Raw genomic sequence first — 19865 nt, 5'->3', positions numbered from 1 at the left:
AGAATATATATTTTTTTAAATGAGCTCGCCAATTAATATACAAAATTCACTAAGATTGAGATCTATTTTTGGCAAGAAATTTTTAAACCATTCATAGCGCAAAACTAGACAGTATAGTATATTGCCATCCAAACACAAGGCAACAATTATAATAGTCAATGCACGTTACATGATGACATCATTGTGTCAACAAACGTGCTATCACAAAACATGTAACTTGACAACCTTTAGATTTCACAGATTAGACAGCCCTAAAAACTAATAAATAATTACAGACCTAGTTCCAAAGATGCTTTTCTTTGAGACACAATAGCCATATTCTCATTATTCATATGAAACAATTTTCATCTGCGCTAGCCACGTAAATCCAAGATGGCCTCCACATAATTTGGAACGTGATGATGTCATTGCAGCATTTGAAGCGATGACACCATACACGGCATTCTTAAACCAAAATGATTGAACGTGGGTTCAGCCTCAAATACACTTTACTTTGAGGCATATAAGCAATAATTTTATGACTCTCATGAAACAAATTCCATTTGCGCTAGCTGTGCAAAACAAAGATGGCCACTGCATTGCTTTGAATGTGATGACATCAGAAGGTCAATTGTATCCTGTTACTACTAGAAAACAAGGTAATTTGTTACTTTGAATTGAAATTATGCATCACCATATCACTGAAAAGTAATCCAGATAGGATACTGGAACCAAACAAACAAATATATATGTCTTTTAGATACTGTGCAGAACTTAAAATATGAACAAGGCAAATACAAACCATCCACCTATTTAGAGACAAAAAGGGTGAGTAATAAACAACACATTTTAATCTTTGGTCAATAACCACACTAGAACTTGTGGCCTTAGCTGAACAATATATTTTACTTTATTATCATTACTCTTTTGACATATAAATTGCATGGTTCTCATTATTTTTGTTTTAGATCCATAATCAATTACAATAATACAAGCCAAAAAAACACCTGATGCCCCACAAGAGTTACTGTCATAAAATACGTGTTGAGGTTAAAAAATGTATGAACAAAATAAACTGTGGATCTTAAGACTATATGAATCAAGCAATTGTGGATCTCTTTCTATCTCTCTCTCTCTCTCTCTCTCTCTCTCTCTCTCTCTCTCTCTCTCTCTCTCTCTCTCTCTCTCTATTGTGAAAATGTGTTTCTATGTTCGGGGTTGGCTCCAGCCCCATAACAGTTGGTGGGCTGAAATGTTGGCCCGAGGTCGGCCTACCAGACTGGGGTGTACTGGTGATAGTGAAATCTGACCAACCTCACCCATTCGCCCTGTGCTATCAGTATAGGCGCTTTCGGGAGATTGCAGAGTTTTCAAATTTTCCAACAATAGGAAGTTATGACACAAAACACACACAAAGCTATAGGAGACCCACACGTACATGTCAGCTACAGACCTGGGCAACGCCGGGTGGGACCGCTAGTGACAATAAGGCCAACTTTTATGTTTGAATTAAGCAAGTGAATATTGTATTGTGATACACATTGACAAGGAAACATGTAAGAAAACAAAACACTTGGAATTTTATGTGTGAAGATAAACACTTTGAATCTTAATATAAGTTTGGACTTTAAGTGTGGCATTCAATGAAAGGTTTGAGGTTACAAATCATATTTACAAAACAAACTACCTTCATTTATATCAGAGGTATCAATTTGAATTTAATATCAAAAATCCTCAAGAAAGAAAATAAAAAAGGTACAACTCCCTTCAAGACTTCCAGCCATGATTTTTTGACTATCATATTGTAATTTTAAATTGAATATAGCCAAGCGCAGAACTAAGATCCTTTAAACCAGAAAACATAATTTTGATATTGGGCAGCCACAATATTTTGAGTTCTTTCTCAGCGACGGAAATGCCACAAATATTTAATAACTTATTTTCTGCTTGGTTTGACCTATGACTGCATCACAAAGATACAGCTCTATAAGGAGGAATGTACAGAGAGGGTGAAAAATGGAGTACTGCAAAACATGTTGGCAGACACATTTCAGAACTAATGAGCCAGGGTGAGCAACAGATTGCTCTCTTCAAGAACACCAGGGTCGGCACCATCCCCAAGGGGACCATTTCTGTATCCTGCATCCTATATTCCAACTCTGGATCGCTTCCTCATCCTGAACATTTTTACCCACATTTCAAATCCCATCCCTAGCCAAAAAATGAGGGTGGATAAAAAGACAGAACCGGATACAAATGGAGACCTTTTCTATACATCCTCCTATGTTGTACAATATGGTTTGGGGAGAAACTGTGCCAACACATTGACATATTGCCTCCAGAAAAATACTCCTTCTGGAGACCCTTTCAAGGCCAGTGCCTACCCACCGTGCTATGTTCCCCAGCTTTTCCCGCCATTGATTTTCTCAGTACCACTGAACAGAATGCCAAGCACATGCAGAAATATTTGATTCCCGCTAGCCTTGTCTTGATTTTGGTTCACTTTTTTGTGTTGTAAATCCTGCAGGCGGCTGTTACTATCTTAACTCGAAAGATGTCAGAAGCATATTTTTCATACAGGCAGTAAAGGTGGGTGGTCTGGTTGCGGGGCGCGTGAGCAACGGAAGACAAGGGGAGCAGTTTGCCGCACTGAGAGTGAGTAGTGGATGTGGGGCGGTAATGAGGTGAGCGATGACTGAGTGGTGAAGGGCAGAATGCATGTTGTGTCAAGTCTGAAGGATGAGGGAATTCTGGGCACCTAATAACTTAACATTGCCTGGAATTCCTAAATCCTTAATTGGCTAAGACACACCACGTGTTCTATAAAGGGTTCTAATAATAGAGTTGGCCCTGAGGTATCACACTTGGGACATAAGACCAGTACAGACGCTAGCATTGGGATCCTGTCACTGAGGGAATTACACCTGCTATCAGCATTTACACCGAAGATCGCCTCGCTCTGGGTCAACAAGGCACAATTACCAGGGTGCAATCAAAAGTTCTTCCGGTGAACAGTGATCAAATCTAATACAATGAAAACCATTAGGATCTATAATGCTGTATTGCTCTATTCCTTTAGCTTAGGAAGGGGATGTTTCTAAGGAATAGTTTTCTTCTACAACCAGTAAGTAGTTTTACCAATCATAGCAATATTGATATCAGCATGGCATGAGATCCAGCAAACAGTACAACAAGGTTCAAGTATACTGATGGCTGAAGCTGGGGTGGCGGTGAGAAATTCAACTCAACAAAAGGAAACCTGTGTCCTATCCCACTTTGCAGACGCATTCAGCATCATGGGCATATCCTAGAAGTTGACCGCAAGCAGGCTTCGCATCTGCTGCATGTAGCGATTTACAACAGCCCCTTGCTTGGCGTTCCCAGGGAACAAGGAGGTCAGGAGTGTACTCCTAATATTTTCAAGAAAATTAGATGAATCATGGATTTAAGGCTCCACAAAAAATGCAGACGCTAATCGTTCTTAATGCTCACAATAGTGGATATAATCCTGCAGATTCAAGCAGGGTATTTTCTGTGGTTCTTGGACCTGCTAGATGCCTATGTTTGTGTTCTGGTTCATTTAAGCACTGCCTTTAAATCAGGTTCTTCATAGGAAACGAGCATTTGTAGTTCAAAGGCCCACAATTCAGATAGCTTTTTGCACCCAGAATGTTCAGCTTAGTGTTCTAAAACAGGTGGCTGCAGGGATGGATGCCATGTTTTTTCTTATCTGGCTGATAGACTGTTCAGAGACGAACAGCAAGCATCTTTTATATCTTGCCATTTCACTATGATAATACCGCTTTCATTGTTGGAATCTTGCATTCAACAAGCACAAGTCGTCCTTGGAGCTGCAACTGCAAAACTGCGTTCAGTTACTAGGAGCTCTTAGAATGCAGCCGAGAACACCACCAAGCCAGCAGGCTACAACAGGTACAGAATGGCATATCTGTGTTGTTCCAAAAAAGTAGTCAGGGGGTGGTTTGGGGGGTCGTGCAGTTCAAGGCACATCTGGGTTGTGCCACCTTTTAATATCCAGGCTAATGACAGACATTGCAAGAAAATCGCCAGGAGGTATTATAGTTGACTAGAAGCTTCAATCATAACGAAAGTATGCTCTCCCACAATCCACAGCCAGAAGTGGTGGTTGTAATAGACAAATTGCTAGAAAGCTGGTGATCCCACTCCAGCTCCATGTGAACCAGGGGCCTCTGGTTGGATGGAGAAAGGAAGTTGCATGTCCTCATCTTGGACATGTGGGCAGTCAAATTGTCAATTTTGGTGTTTTGCCACAAGTCAACTGAAAGCATGTTCTGGTCCACACAGACTGCACCATTACATCGTATTACATAAACAGGCAGGGAGGATGTCCAGAGGAGTGCATGATTTGCAGACTGGGTTTACAAAACATCTGTTGATGGTATTTGCATAAAACTGGGTACAAAACATACAATCAGATCATCTTAATGGGTTCACCAAAATTCACAATGCCAAATGCCTGTGAAATCCATTGCACTGTTTCCACAGAAGAGGTCATTCAAGGTAAGTGTTTTCAATGGCCTGAAAGAATGAGTTAGTGTATGCTTTTCTCCCATTAACACTGATACCTCAAGTATTCCAGAAGTAGAAATCCTCAACATGCAAAATGATTCTGCCAACCCCAATGTGGATGTGATAATTCTGGTATGCGAATCTCCTGGCACTGACCATAGCAGACCACATTCCAACTACCTTCAAGGAAACAAAGGTGGTCCTTTATCACAGACCCGCAGCCTTCAACTTAGCAGCCTGTCCCAGAGGTGCTATAGCAAAGGACTGCAACCTTAGGCACTCCATTTGTTTTGCATTATGACTCCTGTGATCCCACACCATTCACTATGCTGGCTAGGAGGATGGGAGTTGTAGTCCAAACCATCTGTAGATACCAATGCTGCAGACACCTCTGTTAGAGAATTGAAGTCTACTACAAATGTGCATGGAAGTATTGACAAATTCAAGAGTGTTCATCCAACACTTAATACTTTTGGCAAATGGAAAAGGTTCTGCGTCTTTGTAAAACTGCACACTTAAAGTTACTACTTGCCTACCACAAATAATTCTGCGATATCTAGTCTTGTCTGACAGTCAGTACATAAGCACTGCTCAGTAAAAAAAATCTACCTGGCGGCAATAGCAAAATACAGAAAGAAGTCAGATACTTTGTTCTCAAACCCACTTGTGAAGCTGTAATTGACAGTAGTTTGGTAGGTCAGAATGAGGAGACAGACCAATAGGTGGCCATTTCCAAAAGGTTTATTATACAATAATAAATAAAATGCCTAACATTCCCTGTCCTAAGAGTGTCCCTACCTAACACACCTAAACTAGGGCGCTCGTCGTCAATGGTGACGTCCAAAGTAAGTCTGTCCACTGTCCAAACCTAAGCTGCTCTGACCTTACCACTATTAATAAACAACTAAAGACCAGGAGAATGACTCTCTTCTACTGGATTACTTTTTCAGCAAAGTTATCCTCAGTGCTGGTTCTTCAGATGGTCTCTTGCTATCTCTCGAAATAAGTCCTTCAGTTCTTTTAAGGGGCTTTTCCAGGGCCTCTTATATTGGTTCCCTTAACAATTCAGATTTATCGGAAGACTTTCTCTCTTTCTTGACTGAGTCTCTGAATAGGTGTTGTACCTCACAACCCCTATTTGTTATTTCTGATCTATCTTCTCACTGAGACAAGCAGGTTCAGTCCATATTTGGGTCTTTCTTTTCTGATGTTCTTGCCACTCATTGGGTCGAATATGTTAAGTCTCTGAATAATTGCCACTCTTCTTGTATTATTGACATTCACTGGGATGAATATGAGAAGTCCCTGAATGAATCTTACTCTGGTTGTACTTTGGTCATTTATTTGGATGAGTATGATTACTCCTCTCACTCTTGACATTCACTGGGACGAGTATGGTAAGTCCCTGAATGATCCTCACACTTGTACTCTTGCCAGTCACTGGGACCAGTAGGATTAATCCAATCATTATACTCAGTTTTCCAAGGTGTATAAATGGGAGTGTCCCACTTATTTCCCACACCCTCTTCCCAGGGTCTCCCGCTCTCCCCTTTACGCTTGGTGTAATGGGGCCTGCATCACCGGGTCGGCGTTGTTCTTTGCTTCTATTTCGTTGTCTCAGGACAGCTTCTCTTTCTTCTTCTGTTCGCTCCTTTGACATGCTCTAGTGTCGGCAAAGAAAGGGATATTTACTCTTTCATCTTTCTGGCCACCACGTTTCATGGACTCTCCATAATGCACTTCAGGCCCGTCAGGTTTGGGGCTCCTCTGTAGCCCTATACGAATGTGCCTCCAGGCCCTACCAGCTTCTGGACAATGTCTCGCCAACATGTTCTCCAAGTAGTGCACTTCTCTGCACTCCGTCTCTCCTGGGTTTTGCCGACGAACAAACCAGCGTTCTCCCCGAGTTACCAGCTTCCCTCTGCCAGCCAGTTTATTACTTTCCTGGTCTCTCTTCCTAGTTCTCTTGACCCTCCCACTTGTACTCCACTATGCTGGGGCTTCCCCAACTTCTTTGGATAGTCCTTTCTTTGTGTTGGAGCTACGCTCTTCAAAACTCCTTTAGGTTTCTTCATTACAGTGATTGACAGGCAGGTATTCTTTATCACATGTTCTTACTCTTCACAGTACCAGGCTGATACTTTTCTTCTGTTCCATTACAGTAACCGCAATAAGAGTAGTCTAGTTGTCTGTCAACTAATAGGGTAGCACTGGATATTTGAGAATACTGACATAGGAGTTCCTCTTTGGAAAGGGAGTCCTTATCCCCAAGAGGGCAGTCTCTCCCTTGTGAGGTCCTGCTTACCGCCACCCCAAAAGGGAATGGCTCACCTCCCTAGCCTCACAGGTAGGGGCTCCCCTCTTGGGGGAAGTGACTGAATATCTCGATTCCTCACAGTAGTAACAGTAAGCTCCTTCCAGAAAAGCTGCTATTACCTACATAAGAGTTGAATATGGTGATCACCAAGTTCATGTTGGCGCCCTTCGCACCAGCGCATTCTGCTGACTTAAATATGTCACTTGGAAGACCACTTTCCTGGTTGCAATAGTGTCAGCGTGCTGTCAGTAAAATGCAGTCTTTCTAAGCATCTGAGCTGTCCATCAAGTTTCACGCAGACAAGTATACGCTCCTGATGTAGCCTTAATTACTCCTTCAGAGGGTCTCGGCACTCCCACATTAATCAAGAAATGAAAATGTCAGTCTACTTCAAGGACCCTCTTTAGAAGTGCAGCGATCATAGGTGCCCAAGTTACAGTATTGACAAGACTAAGGAATTCAGCCATACTTACTTACTTTTCAACAAAAAATGAACACTCAGTCTCAAAAGCCACAATAGCATAGATGGATTGGGGACTGCAGCATATACTCCTGTATGGCAGATACCAGGCTGAGCGACTGGGCATTTTGCTAGAGGGAAAGTTGCAGCAACATCATTTCTTGGAAACGCCATACAACTTGTATGACGATGAGGGCGTACTGCAGGTACTATTATCCTGGACAAAGATGCAAGATCAGGCAACGTTCCTATTTCTTGCTACTGTGTGTATATTCAAATACACATGTGAATCTAAACACTCCAGTGCTGAACTAAATAGATTTTCTTCCTAGTTCGTTTAGATCTTCAGTATTGATATACTGCAACACACCTATCCTCCTGGGAGGTTGAGTGTTACTCTCACATCCTTCAAATCCGAGATACGAGGGATATTGGGGGTAGAGTTAGGAGGTCAGCATTGCATTTGGATAAAACAAGTCCTACCAGCCTTAATGTAGGGCCTATACATAATTATGTTTAAATAGAAGTATTACTAGGAAACATATCTTAATTAAATGCAATGTATTCCTTTTTGATGTCTGAGAATATTCAAATGAACATGGGAATCTATAAAAGATACAAATGCTGGAGAACTATACCTGATAAGTTGTTCTATTCTACTCACTGTAGTGACTGCTGTAGTCCAAGGTCATGATTTATGGTGAAAAGGGGACTATGGACTATGGACTAGCAGTACAGTAGTCCCTGTGGCGAGTTTCTCATTCTTCACTTTACGGATATTATACTTAGTTAGGCGGTTGTGGCCATTGGGCATTTGTCAAGCCAATCGGCTGCAGTCACAAACATCTGGAATGTATCCCATGCTGTTATTGTCCGCAAATAAACCTTTTTGCCAACCACCAGAATGCTAAGTGTACGTAATATGCGTGCCCTCTGGGTTTTGGTTACAGCTTTTCGGGAGGCGCTCTTTCTCTTCACAAGGTCGTGCTTGGCGTTTCTCTTCTGATCCTGACAAATCTTCAGAAGTTCAGTTCCTCTGTCAATTCCTCACCATATTTAATTTTCAGATCCCCATCTGGTTTCAGGCGCTCTGTCAGGAGCCAATTGTACTTGGAAGGAAGTGCGTATTCTCCCCTATCCTTGTTCGGCCTAGGAGCTTAGTTACTGAAAACCAATGTTTGTTCAGTCCTCCCAATAACAGACCCAAACAAACGGCTTTGTTTTTGTTACTGTGCTCTGGACATAAATATGATTACTCTTTGGACTTACTTAGTCTATGTCGTGTCTCTCATAACTTATTTGAGAAGTACATGGATCCTCAACGATTTAGCGAAGCAACAAAGCATCACGTTTATGTGTGGGAACCTGCTCTCAAATTAGATTTATTGGTATGGGTAGTATAGCTCAGTGGCAATGTACTCATCTTGGAAGCAAGCTGACGCAGAGCAACACAGTTTGAATCCCGGTTCCGCGCTTAGAAACCTCTTCGGTATTAAGCGTATTATAAATAACCAATTATAATATTATTTAAATTTGGTAGTGGGCTTGCTAATGCATATACCGTATAAACCTACAGCTTCCTGCAATCTGGGTGAAGTGTCCTGGAGATTTATGAAACGTCACATTCATTTCTTGCCACGTCTCCACAGTATAATAGTGGTACATGTGTACAGCTTAATCTTTCAACCCAAATTAACTTTCTCACCAGCTTCTCAAACACGAGATCATCCTCCCAGTCTTCCAACCACCACCTCACGTTTCCTCAGCTCAGGAGATATTGCATAATCCCTACACAAAATCCATAAATATCCTTTAAAAATTATGCATTGTCCAGCACTGTTTTGACACGTATATTGCTGGTATTCTATGCATGTTGGGATTTTTAAGGGTGTCGAGTTGGTTATGAGAAAGGTTTACACAGCCCCACTCTGCAGATTAACCAGTTGGTTCTCTATGAGGAAGGTGCAGGATTTTCATTGGTCCCCTTAACCTGAGTAGCCAGACTACTTCTGCGGATTACATATCCGTGTGCTGCTCTGAGCATGTAGCAAAGCATACAGTCAGAAGTTGTGTCCCTACATGTTTTTGGAGCATTTGTTATAACTTTTTCTTCAATAAAAGAAACCCCATGAAGATGAGATCTTTGTTTCATGTACATTGATTCCTTTTTACTTCTCATTATGAAAATGCTGTGGTGGCAAGTCACAAAATAGAAAGTGAAACAAAATGTAGACGTGTGGTAAGTCCCCAGCAAGACCTTTCTTTGATGGCAGGGCCTACCAATTTGCATTGGTTTGGCTTGCACTTCCAAGCAAGAAGGTCATACACTCATTAAGTGATTGTCCTGCGCAGCTTCTTTTTATGACAGAGTTGCTATGAAGTCTGACAAAGCTTTTTATGGAATTTTTCAGGTATTTAAGCAGCCTTGGCCAGCAATAATGCGCACAGTCTACGGAGACCACCAGCGGTTCGAGTTCACGTATTTCAAAAAGTTCCCAGGCTACTATGTCACTGGAGATGGTAAGCTGTCATTAACACTTCTTCCGAATGTGTGCTCACGTTAGCATTGTAAGCCACTAGAATAAAGAGACATAAATACAATTGACAGTTGTCATCTGATAAGGTAATCTTTACAAATGCACTAACTTGATACTACTGCCCCAGTTGTGAGAAATCAAAACTCTGTCAGAAGGTATCTCAACCCAAATGAGCGGCCTCCCATATTCAATTCCTCCGCAGCTTGGGCCCCTACAATATCCTACATCGTAGCGTCCCAAGTGTTCTTTTTCAGTTGGGAAGAAGTCCATGTGACTCTACCTGCTTTTTCTTGGTCTTGTTCTGTGGCTTATTTTTCAGGCTTTTGCGCATGTATTCTTTATGGTGTAGTATTTGTCCAACAAATCTTGTGGGCGCCTAATGTTTCAAAATGCTGTACCCAATACCACATCTAATTGCTCCTGCCAAAAGTGTATATTAGAAGCATTTCAAGAACATTTGGGTTGCTTCCCCATTTGTTACAATTTCGTAATATGGGTGAAATGGGAATGGACCGGAAGAACTACAATTGTTCTTTGGGCCTGCACTCTTTTCCTGAAACAATGTTCTGAACATTTAGCTTTATTTTGAGTCATTTGAAAAAAAAGATAATGCCTGTTGTTTTTGCTTCATGAGTAATAGCAGTTAAAACTTGTATTTACTTTATTTACGACAATATTATCCGTCCTTCTTTAATTGGTCTGCTATGTTTGTTTGTTTGTTTTATATAGCGCTCCCCACCCAAAGGTATCTGGGCGCAAGTTTACAAGTTACACTTGGGTATATACATAGAATAAACATATAGAAATACAGGTGAAATACATTACATAGGATATGGTACATTAATTAGGATACAATTATAGTAAAAATGGATGAGGTATATGGGTGCAAGTTTGCAAGTTGCACTTGGGTATGTACACAGAATAATCATATAAGAGTACAGGTGAAATACATTGCATTTTGTATGGTACATCAGTTAGTAAACAATCATAGTAAACATGGATGATAACAAAGGTTGGTGGTTTGTCGAGGTCAGAAATCTGTAAAGGGTCCACAGTATCAAGTCAGACATATGGCAGGAAATGTTGATCTAGGACATATTTACTCTGTCCTATAAATACCATTGATCTCCTCTGAGTCCAAAATAAAAAATGTGAAAAGACTTTTTTTCTTTTCACACCTGTTAGGAATGATTTTCTTTTTGCTGATTTGACATCTATGGAACCTCAAACTATTTGCTGCTGTTTGGGACTGACCTGACTTTTGGATGTAAATAAAAGCCTTTTGCTTTCCTTGGCTTGCTTAGCTCATCTGTTTTCGGGGCACTGATCTGTCCCAATGGCTATCAGTGCAGGGGACTCTGTTCTCCATTGTGAAATTTGCAGTTTAAAATAAACTGCACACATCACCTTACAGTCAGGTGCAGTAAGGATACTTTGTCTCTTTTACTTTGACTTTTGCGACCTTATAGTTACTTGCTTGATGTTTCCAAAACGGATTGGTGGCAGCAGATTTATTTCTACTGTGTTATTTATTTTCGCTTGCACTTTTGCATTTTTACTTTATAATGCCTTTTAGAGTTCTCTAAAATGGCTGTGCCAAGAGATATCACCATGTAGTTTGGCCATCTTGTCTTTTGCCCTTCTTCCTGCTCTCTCACAGCTTCATTTGCCATATATGCTAAGTGCTTTCCCGAACAAAGCCTCCTCTTTCCTGGGCAACGCAGCAGTATTTGTTTGTGACCGAATGTGGGGGCTGGGACTATCTCCCTAAGTCTATATCCTGGCCAAGGTATGTAAGTTGCTGGCCAAATGTGGTAGTTGAAAACTGCCCATGACTAGACAGCACCTTCCAGTTTGAATGGTGCCGAACCTTGCCTTTGGTTGGCTTTGAGGCAATTCCTGCTTGAATTCTAAATAAAAGGACTCCAGCCAGGCTTCAGATCATTATTGAAGACAAGACCCCTTTGAATAGGAGCATCTTGCTGAAGACCCGGAGTTCTTACTTTCCGTCATCCAGCATTGTTGTCTTTAACCATCCTGGCAAAGCCCTGCTCCTTTGTTGTTGTCCAGTTTATCCGATTATCAGTGCTTCGAACCCTGGACCACAGGAAACAAGAGGTCACAACCCCTGCTTGAGGATCATTGCCTTAGAAGCCTTTTGTAGCATTTAGCAACCATCATGTGGGCTGACAAACTTCTTTGTGGGCTACCTTATTGCATCAGTCATCGTCTTGATTTCAGACTTGGGATTCCACAAACACTCAACTTGTGAAACCAAACAATGACCTTGTAGTTAATGACCTCGTAGTTATTTTTAATAAGTATAAAATAATGTATGAAGGGTAATCTGAAAGCCGAGTCTCTTAACCTAAATATATACAGCTATATATGTGTATATATATTCTTTCGGGAGGGAAACCTGCACATGAACTGGGTGAAGCATAAATTTGATGTGGGTTTTAGTAGGGTACATTTGGCACCAAGCGTATTTATTCATTATCCATGAAATACTACTGACACATATAAGACAATGTTTTTTCTAGGATACACCAATGTGATTGTAATGTGTGACTTTATGCAATGATCACATATAGTACGGTAACACTATATCAAATGCGTATGTACGAAGGAATAGAAAATCACATGGTTTTTGACCTTTACAGAATGCAGAAATGGTTAAATCGCAAGAATTTAAAATGTTTCTCAAATAGAAATAAGATATTTGCATTTTATTGATACATATGGGGTATAAAATATGTATACATTGTTACTAATAGGGCAATAATAATGGGATTGTAATGCATGGTCCTGAGTTTTAAACATTCCAATATGGCCGCCATTTCAATATGGCCGCCATTCCAATATGGCCGCCATGAAAATCAAAGTAGAAACAGAGATGGGATGGCCTCTGCAACTATGGTGACACTATAGATTACATGGAAGATCCACGCGACATCCCATTACTGTGCGAGGCCGACGCAAGGAGACTGGATCGAAAGCAGACAGCGTGTGTTTCTGGACGGGGGAAAGGAGACATTTTTCTATGCCCGCATTCAAAATATACATAAGGGGACACACGGACTACCTGCTAGTCAGAAATAATGTGGAGCACACAATGCGGGATTGCCCAAAACTAACGCGGTGGGATGCACGTAACATTTATAGTTGGTGTTTAATAACGAGGGGCACATAATGTGGATAAGGTACCCTAATGACTAAAGAACTGCATAAAAGCGAGGCGCGGTACTTATCTTATTCAAAATTATGCATGTTTAAATCTAAATATAAAAACAGGACCGTTTATTATTATATCTCACGGTATGCTGGCAAAAACCTAAAGGAGGGGCGTACTAATAGCGCATGATAAAAGATGTTAAAGTAAATATGTGTAAATGGTTCTATGATGAATATGCAATTGGATTGCAAATCTATTTTACATTATCTAACTATAGGGATTTACCCGGGATTAATAAGAAATAAAGACGGGTAAGAGAGTTTTTCGCTTATTAATTCATACTCGTGCACAAACGGAGAGTGACAAATGGAAGATGCTTTTAACCCACACCAAATAATGTATTGCCTATTATATTATAATACAAGACAAAAAGGATCAAGGAGGACTAGTAAAAAAGAGGTTTTTGAAATAGGAACAAATAATGCAAAAAAGGACAAATGAAGAATAATCATGCTAAAACGTTTTTTCTTTATTTCTCTTTTTTATTTTTATTCTCTTTTCTCTTGTTTTGTCTTTTGTCTTATGTTTGTTCGTAATGATTGGCAAATACCACTATTTATGTCTTTTGGGGTGAAAATCTTATGTTTTTAATGTTTATTTTTCAAATTATGTAAAACAATCTTCGAAACCCTCCGTTCTTTTTTGTTCTTCTGTGGGGTTTAACATATGAATATGCTCAAACAATATTGGACAAAGAATATGATTTGTCTTTTGTTAATGCCCTATTTGTTTTGAGAAAGGCTCATGAGCAGCCGAAACACGTGTAAACAAGGAATAAAGGGCTTTTTGTGTTTTTGAAACAACTTAAGTGTGGCGCAATCTCTTGAGTGGCAGACCATTTTGATTTTTATGAAACAAGAGGCCTCCCCACTGCAGTTACAGCTCTCCAGCACGCAGCGGAGCCTCTCAGACCAGCTTTTTTTTTTTCCACCGCGAGGGTTGGCTTCAGCCCTGTGATCATGATGGGCATCGCTGATTTCCACCTGTATCGTGCCTTTGGGGGTGTGGTGGGGTTCGCCTGAGGTCATCAACATTGTGGTGGTCCTTTCTTCATCACAACACGGTTGTCCAGCTGTCCAGTGCCATTGAACCATCTCATCAGAGCACGAAACTGCCGACCAGCTGGTCGAATGTAACCTCTGCACCAGAAACCCCTAGGCCACCCTTCTATGGAAATAAGTCTCGAAGCACAGGGCCAAGTAATTTCTGGAGCCACTTAACTGGTCCCTGAGCTAATCTAAGTACAGGGGAGTGACCATATCTGTTTCCACCCCCCATTCACCCTGGGCCTCCCTAGGACATAACGTCCTTTCCCTACCTCTTCCTTGTCTGGCCATAATTGTAGGACTTATGGTCAAGGATCATTCCCTAGGTTTTCCCCTAAGGTAGTTTGAGTGGGAGATGGTTTCCTAAGACCTTTTCTTCCATTGTTCTTAATTCTTAAAATACTTACTAACTGCCTTTTGGGTTTGTCAACACTGGCTCAGACTACCTTACTACCTTAAAGACTCATAGCCTGTGGTAAAGGGTGTTATTGGGACTTTTAACTCAAAAGGGCATGTGGCCTCATCTCTGCTAACAAGGGAATGACTTTAAAGTATAGAGTCTTCTAATTATACGGCTGTGTGTTGTGTTCTAACTCTTTTCTTTCTACATATTACTTCTCAAATTGGTTTACTACAGTAGCTTGTCTTTTCTTCACTTACTTTGCTACACTGAATTATTCTGTGGCTGGTCTAACTGTGTTTAAAAGTAAAGTGTAGGTGCTCTGTTAGCAGAGCACCCCAAAAGTGAATGTGTATATATTAACAGTGTATGTTTGGTGAATTACATACCTGTGTTTAACTGATGAGATTTGTCCAAGGCCTCAATAAATATAATTGTATTTTTATACAATTTGCCTAACTTGTATTAAAAGTGCTCTGTGTATGCTTAACTGAAGCCTTGACTTTGCTGGCACTCCCCTAAGTCTAAACCTTACTGCTCAGTCTCACAACCTTAATAGTTTGGCTAGACATTAGTGTATTTCCCTGTTCATCAGAATAGGGTGTCTTCTTGGTCTCTCAGAATCTGTCCACGTGGCCGATTCTGAAAATCCCTCTTAACAGCACCTAATCTTAAAATTATTGTTTTCATTTTAAAATTACCAAAGTAAAAAAGATGAAAATTGCATTATTTCATTCATGCCTCAAAGAAAACCCCAAACATTGTAAATCCAAAATGTCTCTCATTGTAGTAGTCTTTTGTACGGTCACCTCCAGGACAATGCTTTTATATCAGTTCCAGTGTTTAGAATTTCAGTTGATGTGTTGCTGTTAATTCCTAATGCACTCAAACTCCTATTGTGATGGTTGTGTGGAAGTCACAAATAGTTTGTCACATATAATAAAGACTTTCCATAATAACTTACTAGAAAATCTTAATTCTATTAAAGACACGGAGGCGAGCATTATGCTTCTCTTTCTTTTATTATTTCATAAACAGAAAGCTCAGCAGCAAGTGTTACCTTACTGAGAGCAAAGGTATGCCTGACAGGCAACAGGTGCATTAAAACACATAAACATTACAAACATTAGCATATAACTGTTTCAAGAACTAGAAAAACTCCATTTCCCAGGAGACTCTAATAAAGTTCAGCAAAAGGTCACCAACACGTGACCTCAGTCCACCAATAAACCTGTAGCTGTCCATACAAACAGTCCTGGACATGATGTAACTTCCTCTTTCGAGGCTGCAAACTTGGCTGTTCAAGAAAAAACGGTCGAATGAAACTGCAACTGAAGTCGTCTTGTGGCAGAAGAAAAAACAGAGCCGATCAGGAGGGCTTGTCTGTAGCCGCTGTCAGAGTAGAGACAAACAACTAGAGTTAGTTTATGCGTGAGAGAACCCTAGTTCCCCTTATGGGTGTGGGAGAGAAATTGGTGTGTTATTCTGACATGCACATAGTTAGAAAAAAAGCAATAACCTCCCCCAAGCAATGCGCTCAATTACTGTCTTGCGCTGCCATTTCCCTCGCTGGGCGGGATAATGCTCGCCTCCGTGTCTTTAATAGAATTAAGACTTTCTAGTAAGTTATTATGGAAAATCGTTATTATATGTCAAGACCGGAGGCTCACATTATGCTTGTTTAAAGCTTACTTACCACAATGGATGCTGGTTGTTCTACCGGTTTCAGGTAGAATTGCTTAAATATTGATTCACCTGCCCAGTCCGCCATCCTCATGATATCTTCTAAGCGGACTCCGACTTGAAAGGCTTTGGAAGCTATGGCTCCTCTCACAGAGTGGGCCCCAAAGTGCAGAGTATCTATTCCTGCTTGAGTTAGAGTCCAACGCACCCAGCGTGCTAAAGTTGGAGCACAAACTGCCTTGTGTGGTTTATGCAAGGCTATCAATAATTGCCCATTAGGAGAAGTCCTAAGCGGGGCTGTCACTTCCTCGTAAACCTTCAAGCATCTAACTAAGCAAAGCTTGAGTTGGTCCGTGAAGCGGGGTACGAAATCGCCCTTGAGTTACATTTCATCCTCCTGTGTATATGGAACACTACACCATCAGGAGAAAAAGCCCTGCCCGCTAGATCGAGAGCTCTGACGTCCGAGACCCTCCTGCAAGATACTAGGCAGAGCAGCGTAGTAAGTTTGCCAGACAGGGCAGTACGGGATAACTCCTCATTAAGGGGCCATGACAGAAAAATATTCAGATATCAAACTTTTATCGAGGAACACGAAATACTAGCCTCTCAACAGTCTGGGTTTTGCCCCAATCATGGGGCTGAGACTGCGCTGCTGGAATTAAATTCCTATATTGAATAAATATATAAATATATAAATTCCATGAATATGCAGGGGGCGCAGAAGCCGGCTGCCTGATCCGGCGCCTCTTCTCATCAGGTTGAATCTCTTATAAAATAAGACATCAAAAACAGCAATTTTCTACTTACCTTTTTCCGTTCCTGCTCCTCGTCTCCTGTGGCCACTCTGACAGTGACTTCACCAGAAATCGGAGCCGCCTTCAGTCGTATCTGGATCGTCCCTCGGTGGGGCCTCCTCCCTGAGGCTTCCCACCTCTGCGTCCTGCGGGCTCAGGTGTGCCTTCACCCGCGGCCCTCCCCACTCAGCTGCGAGAGCGGCTGTCCAGGAACACCAACGAAGCCTCCCTGATCCTGTGCCTTCCCGCCTCTGCATCCTGCGGGCTCAGGTGTGCCTTCACCCGCGGCACTCCCCACTCGGCTGTGGGAGCAGCTGTCCAGGAACACCAACGAAGCCTCCCTGAGCCTTCCCGCCTCTGCGTCCTGCGGGCTCAGGTGCGCCTTCACCCGCAGCCCTCCCGACTCAGCTACGGGAGCGGCTGTCCAGGAACACCAACAAAGCCTCCCTGATCCTGTGCCTTCCCTCCTCTGCGTCCCATGGGTTCAGGTGTGCCTTCACCCGCGGCCCTCCCCACTCGGCTGCGGAAGTGACTGCTCACGAATGGACCACCGGCTCACCCGCCTTGACTGCCTGTGACCTCTGCCAACACCTCCACACTGCTCCTGGCGCAGCCGCCTGCAGCCCGCCCCACTCAAGAACGGGAGCGGGTTCGCAGCACCAGCCCTTCTACCCCAGCTGCCCGAGCCACCCAGCGTGAGTGTTCCGGGTGTGCTCTCTCCCGCTTCTATTGCCACTCGGCCCTCTTCTCTCAGGGGCGGGCGCAGCTGCTCAAGTTAGCGGCATCAGCCCTCCTGCCTCGACCACCGGAATCCTCCCGCTGATGCTTCCACACTGCTCTTGGCACCTCCACTGCACAGGTTCCACCTTGACTGCCTGCAATCTCCCGACGGGCCTCCACTCTGTTCTTGGTGTCCCCCCACCCGGCCCTCACGACGTCACCCGCACTGCACTGCACAGGATCCCCCTTGGCTGCCTGCAATCCTCCGACGGGCCTCCATTCTGTTCTTGGTAGCATCCCCACCCGACCCTCACGACGTCACCCGCACTGCACTGCACAGGATCCACATTGGCTGCCTGGAATTCTCCGACGGGCCTCCATTCTGTTCTTGGTGCCCCCCCCCCCCCGGACCTCCAAATATAGCGACGTCCTACCAGCATTGTTTTCGGCCCACCTCTACCACCCTGAACTGCCATCTTGTCCTGGGAATCCCTGCTGACTGCGGCTGGAACCACCTCATTCTGCACTTGAACTCGGCCTCTACTGCCCTGAACTGCCATCTTGTCCTTGGGAGACCCTGCTTCATCACCCCGCACAGAACGTGTCTGCTGTAGGCTCCCACCTGACTGCAGCTGGAGCCCCCTCATTCTAAACTTGGACCGACCTAGCTCCTCCACTGTCTTCAGCCTCTCCACTGCCCACGCCAGCACCACTCTTAGCCTCATGTCTATCCCCCGCCTCCCTACCTGGTGTGTTTGCCCTGAACTCCCTTCTCCCAGCGATTGGAGCCACTACACTCTGCCTTCCACTCTCTCCATAGTCTCCTGACTACTTCGGACACCCGACTACCCTCCAGCTCTGTACGTGACATCTACTTGCCCTCCTCCTTGCTGGCACTCACCTGCCACATACCTTACAGTCCCTCCGACCTGCCCCCCTGACCCCCTTCAACTCAGACCCAGCAAGTATTGCACTTGCCTACCCTTACTACTTACCCCTACTGCTAATTCTCCTCCCCATCCTCATCTTAGTCCCCAGCCCAATCCCACTTAGTTTCACACGTGCCTACTTCCTACTGTTCAGCCCCAGCTGCTAATCCTTCCCCTCCCTCACTCAATGTGTCCATAGAGCGTTGGCTCTACTCGAAACTTCTACACTGGTCTCTGTTCTCACCATCACCAGTCGCATCAGCAGCGAGCCTCATAGCTCCTCGAATCTCCAAATACTCTGTTATGCGATCTACCAAGCCTCTTTCTCACCACCCTCTCTTCCCCTCCTCTCCCTTCTCCCACTCTCCCTACCTTCTCCTTTCCCTCCTACTCTCCTTTTCCCTCCATGCCCAGTCCCCTCTTCTATCCCCTCCGTCACTCCTCCCATCACAATCCCACCCTCTCTCACCGCCCTAATCTTATTTACCCCCCCACCGCCCATCACTCCAGCCAAATGAACATGGCGCTCTGGAACGCCAGATCCATCTGCAACAAGACCGCAGCAGTTCTTGACATTTTCATCCATCTCAACCTTCATTTCCTATGCTTAACTGAAACTTGGATCCCCCATAACACTTCTGTACCCACTTCCCTAACCACTTCCTCGTCCTCCTTCTCTCGTATCTCTCGTGCAACTGGCCGTGGGGGTGGCATTGGCCTCCTCTACCACCCCAAATACCTCTCCTCCACCTCCTCACCATCTCTTCCTTCTTTCCCTTCCTTTAAATTCCTTTACAAATCTTTCTCCTCTCCTCACCCTATTTCCTTTCTAATTATCTATCGTCCCCCTGGTCCTCTTTCTTCCTTCTATGAAGATCTTGACCACCTTCTCTCGCTTATCTCTCCCTCCCCCTCTCCTCTAACTGTGCTTGGCGATTTTAATCTTCACCTTCCTTCTCCCCCTCAACCCTCTCCCCTCTTATCTATCCTCGACTCCTACCTCCTTTCCCCCCTACCTTCTTCCCCCACTCATTCCTCGGGCTCCACCCTAGACCTCATCTTCAATTCCTCTTACCCTTCCTCACCAGTCTCCACTCTTCCTGTCTCTCTCTCCGACCATGCCTTACTGTCCTTCTCCCTTTCTCCCCTCCCTCACTCCTCTGCTACTAGCCCCTCTCCTTCAATCTTCTCACGATGTGACTTTCGCAACT

General features: G+C 43.3%; 1 protein-coding gene across 2 annotated transcripts in view; it reads left to right on the top strand.

The window, feature by feature from the left end:
- The window catches only part of ACSS2 (acyl-CoA synthetase short chain family member 2), a 948517-nt gene that overhangs the window by 788303 nt on the left and 140349 nt on the right, over nucleotides 1–19865 (top strand). For both annotated transcript variants that reach the window (XM_069652109.1, XM_069652108.1), the window contains one exon: nucleotides 9719–9827. In XM_069652109.1, the coding sequence (XP_069508210.1) occupies nucleotides 9719–9827 (109 nt within the window). The remainder of the gene's footprint in view (nucleotides 1–9718; nucleotides 9828–19865) is intronic.

This window comes from Ambystoma mexicanum, chromosome 3p, assembly GCF_040938575.1.
Source record: "Ambystoma mexicanum isolate Mex_15411 chromosome 3p, UKY_AmexF1_1, whole genome shotgun sequence".
NCBI lineage: Eukaryota > Metazoa > Chordata > Amphibia > Caudata > Ambystomatidae > Ambystoma > Ambystoma mexicanum.
Note: the sequence above shows the minus strand (reverse complement) of the source record. Positions and strands in the feature narration are given on the sequence as shown.